This window comes from Seriola dumerili, unplaced genomic scaffold (genome assembly GCF_002260705.1).
Source record: "Seriola dumerili isolate Sdu_G_001 unplaced genomic scaffold, Sdu_1.0 BDQW01000052.1, whole genome shotgun sequence".
Taxonomy (NCBI): domain Eukaryota; kingdom Metazoa; phylum Chordata; class Actinopteri; order Carangiformes; family Carangidae; genus Seriola; species Seriola dumerili.
The window spans coordinates 7,759,536-7,770,389 of record NW_019174307.1 but is presented as its reverse complement, the minus strand read 5'-3'; the positions used below and the strand labels follow the sequence as shown (position 1 = coordinate 7,770,389).

Here is a 10,854-nt window from a genome sequence, read left to right as displayed (position 1 = left end):
TTCTAGCCTAATTACATGAGAAAACATGAGTGGGAGAGGAAGTGTGTGTGTGTGTGTGTGTGTGTGTGTGTGTGAGAGAGAGAGAGAGAGGGAGAGTGGGTTTAGGGAGATTTTACTGTACAGGTGGTTGTCAGTTGTTAAGGACAGCAAATGAAGAAACAATAGAGATAGAGAGAGACTGACAAACAGAACAAAGAGAGGCAGAATCAGGGGAAGGAAAATCCAGTGGAAGATATTCGAAAGGCAACCAGGGGAATGACAATCGCTGAATTGTCCTCAAGGTGGACTGCCTCATAGCTGACCCTGACCTCTGACCTTCCATTTGGTTAAAGAGAGAGTTTTACAGTTAGGCACCACACAACTATTGTAGATTTGTTGAGCACATTATTAATGAAGTCAATCACTTCATTTCGAAGGTCAAGCATTCGAAGCACTGAAAACAAGACCAGGTCGAAATAATTAAAGAATCTGGAACTGGAAAACTATTGAGGGTGAAACTTAAAATATTATCCAAATCAAAGTGTCACTGTAATTGGCTGATACAAGCTTTTATCAAACGCCAAACAGTCATTCTTCCTCTTGGTGGAGCACATTTCGTCCTCACTACTGTAAGTGAAGTATGTTTTTTTTAGGTTAATATTAGTTTATGTTTGAGCAGCGGATTTGTCATCAGTGTGAATTTTAAAAACCTGTGTTGAAACCTGCTGAGTAAACATTTAGTTTACTGTTTAGTTTTTTTTTTGGAAAATTCAGTGTATTGCTTTGAAATGATTTGCTGTTATCACACATCCCGTAATTTAGCTAATTTTTAGAGGTATAATTAAGCACATTATACCTCTAACCAACATGCAATTAAAAAAGACATACAAATAAAAATAGTATTATGTGTTAAATTGTCCCCGCTTCCAGCTCCCACCTCCATGAATGCCATACTGCTTCCATGGGAAAGTTTTTAACATCCTATAAAGGTTGAAATATTGAATATTTTGCTGTCACGGCCTGGACTGGGCTAACTACTACTGTTAGTGTTGGCAATAAATATAGTCTATTAGCTACATTCCAGAAATAGCGGGACTGGCGAGTAAAAAATCATAAGGGTTGAATCCCTGCCCCTCTAGATGCAGGCAGCAGAGCTGTAGTGGAGCAGCCTACAGTGGAGACGGAGCAGGGGAAACAGGTGTTGGTTGCTAAATGTGCTTTCAGTGAGCAGAGGAATGACAGCTATGTACTGGCCTCTGTGGTTACTGGCACATTACCCAGAGCGGAGCTGACAGAAACAACCTACTGCTACTGCTGCTGCACCTCCTTCGGCCTTTATGAATGGAGAGGCTTTTCCTCTGATGGAAGATGGATTTTAGTTTAGTAAACGGATTGGGCAACAAACAATAAGAACAAGAAAAGGGCATGAAGTTATTGTATAATATCTATATTAATCTTTACAAGTAGCCAAGCTTCATAATTATAAAAAAGGAAGAGCGCAAATTTCACAGTCTGTGGTGATATTTTGTGTTAGACGCTCTTGTGACCCAGCAGCTACTTAAGCATGCCTGTAGTGTTAGCTGTTCTGTTGATTTTTGTTTATATTTCTCATTTTGACTTCTCATTTCGACTATCTTCAGAAATCTGAAGAGGGAAACATCATCGTGTGTCCTGGCTGCTCTGTGTGTGGGCAGGCAGAGGAATGCTGCTGGCCTGTGTTATGGGTGGATGTTCATGCTGTACATTGTAAACAGCCGTAAATGTTGATCTTTTCCTGTGGTGTAACTGTGTCTTGAATTTTGATTTAACAGCCCATCCTCGGCTGTTGGAGCTCCAACAGACCTCAGGCTTGCCACGCTCAGGATCTTGGACCTGTGCAAATATTCCTTCCCTCATGCCATGACTACACACATAAACACCAGCCCTGCTGAAACCGTTATAAGTGCCTATTTCTTTTGCCTCCAGTTCTAATTAAACATCCTGAAGAGATAAAAGTGAAGCTTTGCAATTGTTCCATGCATGTATTCCTTTCCTGTCAGAAAATGTGCACAACACGGTGAGCTGTGCTGTGGACGTCACTGAACCGGTGAACCATGTGATCCAAACCAATGTTGGTAAATACTTTTCAAATTCAGTTACGTTTAAAGAAAGATAAACTAAGATAAACTAAAGTAAACTAAAAAAAAAAAAAAGAATGACGTATTATGACCACCCAACTCTGCAATTGCCATCAGCTCTATAGAGCATTTTACTACTTTCTTTCAGCTCAATGTTTTAGTTTTCTGGCCCACAGCTTTACTGTTTTGGTTCAGCAGCAGTGGCAGCGGCAGCTGTTACCATGTTACCAACAGTTACCATGATAATGTTTTTTTACTTGGTTCTCATGATAAGTAAAATAACAGAAATGTGAAGGTCAAAGCCTTCTAACTCTGATAGATTTTGAGGGGAACAGGGTGGGAAAAAAATATGATGTTATAATTGTTTTATTGTATTTGTTTGCTCCCATCATCCACTTTCTACTTCAGGTTGACCTGAGAAACGTAATGTATCAGTGACACAATGGCCAGCGGATCCATCAGCTGCAAGGAAGCGTTAGTCGGTTAAAGTTCTCATTCATAGTTCTTTGAAATGAAATACTTCTGGCCTTGGTTCGTCCAACAATTTGTGATTCGTTGGTTATTTGGTGGAGAATACAGAGCAGAGCATTCAGCAGCTAAACACTCAGATATTTTCCCCAGGAGTTGAAAACAGCTAAAACCAGAGTGAATATTTGGATTTAGATCCATCAAGTGCACAAAGACACGTCTCCAGATGAATGCTAATGTTACTCTGTGTCTGCTTGGTGCGTGAATAAGATGCTCCCTGCTGATATAATACTCATCTTATGAGGTGACAATATGTCAATGTTGGGTTTACAGCTTGTTGTGCCGCTGCCAAGAGGCCAAAAATAAATTGTTAGCGCTTTAACAGATGATTTAAAAGATGCAACTAATTTAATTTAGTGAGCAAGCTAATGTTAAATTCAAAAGATTGTAATCCTGCTAAAAACCATGCAACACATTTGGTCTCATCTGTTCAGCAAATGTGTGAACATTTGCACATTAACTACAGCTGTTAAATTTTGCTGTCCTGTCCTCAACAGCTTCTTATTGCCTTCTCTCTTGTGCTATGACCCTTTTTTCTCCGTGGTATCATTATAGCTCTATCCAGTCTAAATTAAATTAGATGAAACTATAATGATCTAATCTAATCTTAGATTAGAAAGCTTACAGAGATTTTATTTTAGTCCTGTTTGAACCTCCATTACATGATTTGTTCATTGGACCTGCTGCATTAGGTTTGTAATTGGTAGTTAAAATGGGAAAGAGAAAAAAAAATACAAATGCAAATTTTGATCTGATGCTAGTGTTAACACTGGTACTTGTCTCGACAGGCTGCACATCAGGGAAATCTGCAGTTTCACTGGCCTCTCTTCTCCCTGGTAGTTGTTCCTCCTGGTTTATCAACAAGGAATCAGGTATCATTTAAAAGAGAGAGGGCTTGTCGAATCAAGCGTAATCAGCAGGGCAAGTGTTCTGTGACACTCCCAGCATGCTTCATTAGGCTGCCCTGTTGACACAAACAGAGTGGCGAAAGCTGAGCCTTTCACTAATGCCCCTAACACCACTAATACTCGCACGAGGAGGGCAAATTAGCTCTAATTACCCCTGTGATTTGTAGGTTCTGGAGCTGGCTTGTGGAAGTGAAAAAGAGATGTTTGAAGTAAGATGTAGGAAAAGGGAGTAGAAGGATGTGGTGGAGGTGGAGGAGAGATTATGATTGCCATATGTCTCTCTTCTCCTTTCCTCTCTCTCCTCTCCTCTCCTCTCCTCTCCTCTGCTCTCTTCTCCTCTCCTCTCCTTATTTAAATAGATTTGTGTTCAGGCAGCTGGTGTGATGTTGTTGATTGTGAGACTAATCATCTGCTCAATTACTCTGGAATGTGTAGCTGGGCCGTGTTATGACTGATCAGCTTTCCTCCTCCTCTCTCTCACTCTTTCTTTTCATCTCTTCCTGTGGACTCTGACTCTCTCAGTCTGCTACTCTCGTTTGGCATCTGTTTTCTGTCTGCCATTACTATTTCTTCAACACTTGATTAAATTCAATTCAACTGTTTTATTGAATGTTATTTGAAAACCACCTATTTTACAGTATTGGGCAGCACTGTATATAGGTTACAGATGGGTCCAAAAGTCTGAGACCACTTTCCCATCGGTTGGAAAACACTTGTCTTTCCTCTCATCCTGCTTTCCTCTGGACTACCCGGCTAAGGGCAGCAATGATAGGAGGTTCAGTCTGGCATGGCATGGGCTGGCAAACAGGACTCACCAGGTCAGATGGAAATGTGAATTCCAAGAGAATAAAAGAGACAATAAAACTATTTTCTGTCATTTCTTAAAGTTAATGCAATTCTGTGCCACAATTCATTGCCATGATTGCCTCTTTTGTAACCAATATTTATCATTGGTTACAAAAAAGGCAATCATGGCAATGAGGAGATGAGGATCCGCAGCCCTAGATTGGCCTCAGGTTCAACCATTTCTCATTTGATGTATTTTCTGCATGGAAGTGTTTAGGGAACACTGTGTGTGTGTGTGTGTGTGTGTGTGTGTGTGTGTGTGTGTGTGTGTGTGTGTGTGTGTGTGTGTGTGTGTGTGTGTGTGTGTGTGTTTGTGTGTGTGTGTGATCATGTCAGTAGACAGTGTAATCTGAGGGATAACATGGTGATGGGGGGTGGGGGGTTATAACTGGATTTGGTAGGTTTTAACTGTGTCAACAAAAGAATAAATTGCCTTCATTTGGAATCACATTGTGTTTACAACAATAAATATAAATGCTGTCAAGAAATGAACATTGCTTAAAATGCTGTCATATATTATCAGTTAGTGATATAGTCGCTAGTTATGCGTATAAACTGTTTGACAGTGTCATCAAAAATGAAAATCTTAAATATCAGCACAAAGCATTGGCTATTTAAACTTTAATTAATAACTAATGCTACACATGCAACATTTCCTAAATCTCTGGCTTGGTCATTTATTATTGACATATTAATTCACTTTAATTCAGCCTTCAGGTCTGTGTTTCCGAATTTTTTCTGTTCTTCCTGCAGTGGAAGTGCCTGTGGTGATTCTCCAAGGCTGCCAGCAGGATGCCTGTTAGCATATAAGTTTACTACATGCTGATGCAGAGGCTACATGCTAATGCTAATTAAGAGCTCTGAAGGGGAGAGGAGAGGAGAGGAGATTGCTGGAAAATATTTTTAAATCCCACCATCTTTTTCTATATTTTTCCTCTCGCCATGTTTTTTCTAGACTCTTTCCCTTTCTGAGGCCTGTTTTATCAACGACTCTGATAGAGGATTTCATACATTTTTTTTTATACAGCAAATTCCTTAAACACCATTATAAAAATTATCTTTTTGCTGACACACTTTATGAATGAATAAATCTCTTTTATGTGATAACTGCAGCCTGTTATTTTACTCCCCAAACATAGCGAACACGACAGTCAGCCTCCACACATCAACCCTGCAGCAAGCATAAGAGACACAGTAGAGAGGGTGCAGTGCCTGGTAGCATTAGTGCATTCATTTCTTTTTTACATTGATAATCCTTTCCTTTTTAAAAAATTAAAAAAATATATTATTCATTGTTTTATTAGTTGCAGTTAATCAAGTTAAAATGTCATTCTTACTATGACAAGTTGAAATGATGAAAAAGGCCTATGGAAAAACAAACGTGTAAAAGGAACTCGTACAATGTGAACTTTGCTTCATGTCACACTGTAAATCCAAAAAGTCCACTCAAACTGGTTGAGGAATTGATAATAAACAGATATCATCAACTCTGAGTATCATATCAGTCTTTTCAATCCAGGTTTTTTCATCATGATTTGTAGATACTTTGGACAGAACCACAGCTGCTGAAGTCCCAGTGGTTAGTAGAGATGGAGAATGAGATATGTGGGAGAGGAGGCTGGAATGTTAGTGGGCTACTACGGCTGATCATGCCACCTGGTCAGACCGCTCACTACACACACACACACACACACACACACACACACACACACACACACACACACACACACACACACACACACACACACACACACACACACACACACTAGCCGAGCCAGCTGTTGATTATGTCAGGATGGGTACATTTAAGGCTGGTCCTGACACCAGACCCAGCTGAGAAAGATATATCTAGAGTAGGGTTTTCAGGGTTCAGTTTCAGTTTCAGAATTCATTGTACATTGTGATCAGTCCATTAATTCCTCAGAACGGAAACCAATTCATATCTTCATTCACACACTCGACTGAATATTTTCTTAACTGTAGCAGCTGAAATGTGTCTCTTTGTGTGCATGCATATGTGTGTGTGTGTGTGTGTGTGTGTGTGTGTGTGTGTGTGTGTGTGTGTGTGTGTGTGTGTGTGTGTGTGTGTGTGTGTGTGTGTGCGTGTGCGTGCATTTGTGTGTATTTGAGCGTGTGAGTAGTGTGCCACTGTCCGACAAACTTCCTGTCCAGACGGGAAATACATTCTTTGGTATGTGTTCATCAGTCTGGGATTGTGTGTGTTTCTGTGTGTTTCTTAGTGTGGGGACAGACAACAGAACTGTCATGGTACCTTTCACTAGCCATCTGTGGAATGCAACCCACTTCCCTTGGGGCTACAGATCAGCTCCTGTCTGGTCCATAATGCACAATTTGTTGTTTAGCAGCATTTATACGTTGAGTATTGCAACAACCAACACAGTGAATATTCTTATTTAGAGCAACAGCCCAGTCTTGTAAATTAGCATTTTTGAAGATACAGTTTTGATTTCACAAAGTTACCTGTTATTGGACGATATCTTTAAAGCACTGAGATACAGTAAATCTCCAATATGCTTCTGGTAACAAGAATATCACCCTATACATATTAACCAATAACCTGCTGAATATTCCCAGCTGAGTGTGTGGAGGGCTATAGACAGCAATGTGTTCAGTGTTGAATTTAGGGCAACAAGCATTACCTGATTTTTCAATAGGTTAAATAGCGGAGTTACAATTTCTTGGAATGCAATGGAAAAGTTATGCACAATGAAGTGCACAGCAAATGACTGTCCCTTAAGAGCAGCCTTTTCTTTGAATGAGCAGCCCATAATAAGCAGAATATAATTTTTTGTGCTAAATTTAGTTGGAAGTTTATTCTGCTTGGATTCCACACATTTGTTTGGTATGAATTAAACCAATGTCTGAAAAAGAACCAAACTCCCGTTTTCAAATACAGTTTAACAAATTTATTTCTTAAACATACAGTACGAATATTTACACTACACATTTCCCAAAGGCAAAATAGTAAAAGTAGCATTCAGGCAACAAATTAGCAGAAATCATCCAGCAAACAACAACTTGCATGGCAAAACTATACAAAAAAAACAAAAACAAAACATTTACAGTCATCAACAAACATTTACTGTACAGAACAAAAATGTGGATCAAAATTAAGCTCTTGAAACAGAACCACTTGGTCTCACATTTGCATCAAAAGGAGTTTTGTGCCGTCAGAGAAGAAGAGGCCTCCCGTCCTTAAAGCTAGTAGTCTGTTTTCTTCGTTCTTCAAAGGCCTTGACCTTCAGCCAAAGCATTAGATCACTGTTGTTTAAGTCCAAAGCCTGAGTTCATCTCCATAATAAGTCATGTGGACAGTGCAGGACTTGTAGTTTAAGCTAACAGTTAGCATTCAATAGCTACATTTACAATACAGTGCTGGTGTTGCAGCCATACATTGATAAAGCCACATAATAGATCCTTTTATTGTGAACCCATATTCCATCTTTTTTTTCAGCAAATCAGTTAGAACCAAACTGACGTCTTTGCTTTGGTCTGATCAAGAGCTGCAGAAAAAGGAAGAAAGAAACAAGGTCAAATTATTATTCTGATTATTACCACCTATTGCACAAGTTGGAATACACGTGAAGTCTGACAAATACTTTTAGCTGCATTGTTTTGTGGTATATACCTGAGTCGTATGCCTCCAGAGATCCATGTAGGGCTGAAGGGGTCCAGGTGACAGAGGTGGCCGTTACAGGACTGTTGCTGCTGGGATCCATCTCTGTCTTCACCCCTTCGTTGTGTGGGGAACTCCCTGTGTTGGCAGCTGGCTGGTTCTGGTTCCTAACACCAGGCAGCAGCAGAGGATTAAACCTGGGATCCAATGCTGGGCCGTGGGCTGGGTATGAATGGAGCATTGAGTGGTGGTGCCGGGAGTGGATATGGGCGTGGGGGTGAGGATGGTAGATGTCGTGGACATTGGGATAGCCACTCGAGCTCTGGGGGTTCAGGCTGTAGGTCCAGCTGTCGGGGAGGGTAGCCGGAGGCGGGAGGCTGGCCTGGGAGAGCACGTGGCTGGCCCACAGAGCTCCATCTGGGTGGTTGAAGGAAACAGGGCTGGGGGAAAAGTCTGGGTGGACCGAGACAGAAACCGATGGGAGGCAGGGGCTGTTCTGAGATGGATAGGTGCTGCTGCTGTTCCAAACAGAGCTGCTCTGGCCCTCAGAGAGAGAACTACCATCTGAAACACAACATGAGATACAACACAAGTTTGATACTTGAAGTTCTTTTCAAACAACTCCCATAATTCAATCAAGTCAGTGAGTGTTTTACTGTCTAAATATTATTAGAGACTTGCTGCTCCTCTCACCTTTCCATAAGCCGGCAGTGGCTGAAGCAGACTGCTGAGTCACTCTGATTGGCTTGGCCTCGCTGTTGAAGGTGCTGGACTGACTGAGAGCTCGGGAGAAATGCTCATCGATCACGTCGCCGATGTCGCCTTGGAAGTATGTGAACAGAACGCACCGGGAGCTCAAGTACTCAGCTTCTGCTGGCTGAGTAATATCCTTCAGCTCTGAATCGGATGTCGATCTGCGGCCTGAATCGGCTCCAGGACCGTGCTGGAGGCCCTGATCCCTGGACAGCATCCCTCTGCCTCCTCCTTGCTGCTGCTGCTGCTGCTCCATACACTCCTGCATCTTACTGTAAACACTCAGCTTCCTCTGGAGGGAGAGACAGACAGAGATTAGCAATCAGATCCAACCAGGAATAAACTTCATTTGAATAAAACAGAAAAGACTTTACATTTTAGAAGATCAGTCGTTTAAATAAACATAGCAAACTGAACAAAAACTTTCTACTCAAAACTAAGCTAAACTTTACTTTTAGTATTTCGCATTTAAATATTTATTCTCTATCATCACGTGAGTAATTATTTTATCTAGGAGCAGCTTGGGAGCTGTGTGAAAACGAGTGTCTTTTTTCCCATACCGCATTCCAACTATTTGTAAAGCTCAATGTGCCTCGTCCACATTCCTGAGTGACTGACTAGCTGTCATTACATCACCGTTTGACCACAGGATTAATAGTTCCGTGTCATTACGCCTGACCTGAGGTGAATGCCGAGCCCCAGACTGGAATTTAATCATTCAAAACTGAAACTGAAGTTAAGTGTGTGTGTGTGTGTGTGTGTGTGTGTGTGTGTGTGTGTGTGTGTGTGTGTTTATGAGAAAGTTTGAGGTGATGTTCTGAGCAGAAGTCATTAAGCCTTTAGATGAAAAACGGAGGGATTATAGGGCTGGGGACATTGTCCAGCTTCTCTCTGGTGGAAGCCTACGTTAGACATGTCTAGCTGTACACTGGCAGTCTACTCAGTCTTAAAACGTCGTGTTAGTATTTTAAATAGCTACTGCTATCAGTTATACGGACTCACGCTTCCTCCTTGAAAACTTGAGCTCTTGTGGCTTCTTCTCAAACGACTAATAATAATTTAAAAAGTCTTTTAGTTGAGGTTATTTTGTGTCAGTGCCCCTCAGCAGCTGCAAAGTTTCCCTGATGAGTGTCTCACCTGTTGTTGCTGGTGATGGTGGTTATAGTACGTCGCCTTGTACGCCGCTGCAGGGAGGTAGTGCGCTCCATAGCTTTGGTGGTACATCACATCCAGGCAACTCATAGCGACGGAGCAGAGCGGTTAAAAAGTGGAGAAAGTCGTAGTAGAGAAACGCACGCAACACAGCCGAGGGCGACTCTCCCTGAGACTTCAGACAGATTGTATCCTCCGAGCCATCGGCGTCTCCATATATGCCCAAACGCATACAATGGCCATGTCGTCCAGTTTGCATACGGACAATGCGCCTCCCGCTGTGCGCTCCACCAGCACCACCCGGGGCCACAAAATGGATCAAAACGCTATGAGACACACACACACTGTATCCGAAAAAAACACCCTTTTCTCTGACAAGTTTTTAGACCGCTTCTGATTGGGTGAGCATTCCTTTCCCCCTTTTCTCTCTTTCTGTTTTGGAGGGGAGTTATATTTAGAGAGGGCTGGGGCCGTTTACGCACGCCCACCGGGGAAGGGCCTGCATGGCGCAGTGGAGTTTAGCAAGGCACTAACACAACTATGCTTCTAAAGGTTCTGTTCCCACTGGGGGCACCCATTCATAAAATTGTTAATGTACTCATAGTATGCTGCAATATGTCAAATTAAGATCCCATAGCTCATAGAGACCTCTGACCTCAGGACCACCCTAACCCTACACGCCAAAATTTCACAATATTGTTTAACTGCTATCATTATTATTAATTTATTTAGTTCATTGTTTAACTGTTTAATTATCTGTATTTTATTTCCCAACACAAAGTTGTTTCAAAGCTTCCTTTGCAAGGAATAGTTTTAATCCTCAAAAAAAGAAAAAGAAATCAACAAAATATTGAGTTGAACAAATACTGAAATCAGCCTTTTCAATTATGAAATTATCCACCAAGTGTTTTTAGTTAGAAAGAGCAGAAATTAA

The 10,854-nt window shown here is 41.4% G+C and overlaps 1 protein-coding gene across 1 annotated transcript; it reads right to left on the bottom strand.

Moving 5' to 3' along the window:
• Window positions 1-7,354: 7,354 nt before the first annotated feature.
• On the bottom strand, window positions 7,355-10,285 carry vgll3 (vestigial like family member 3). The gene is made up of 4 exons (XM_022741090.1): window positions 9,906-10,285; window positions 8,709-9,060; window positions 8,028-8,579; window positions 7,355-7,902 (listed from the first exon to the last, which is right to left on the bottom strand). Exons 1-4 carry the CDS (start codon window positions 10,008-10,010, stop codon window positions 7,862-7,864), a joined length of 1,050 nt encoding a protein of 349 aa, XP_022596811.1. The 5' UTR covers window positions 10,011-10,285; the 3' UTR covers window positions 7,355-7,861.
• Window positions 10,286-10,854: the final 569 nt, after the last annotated feature.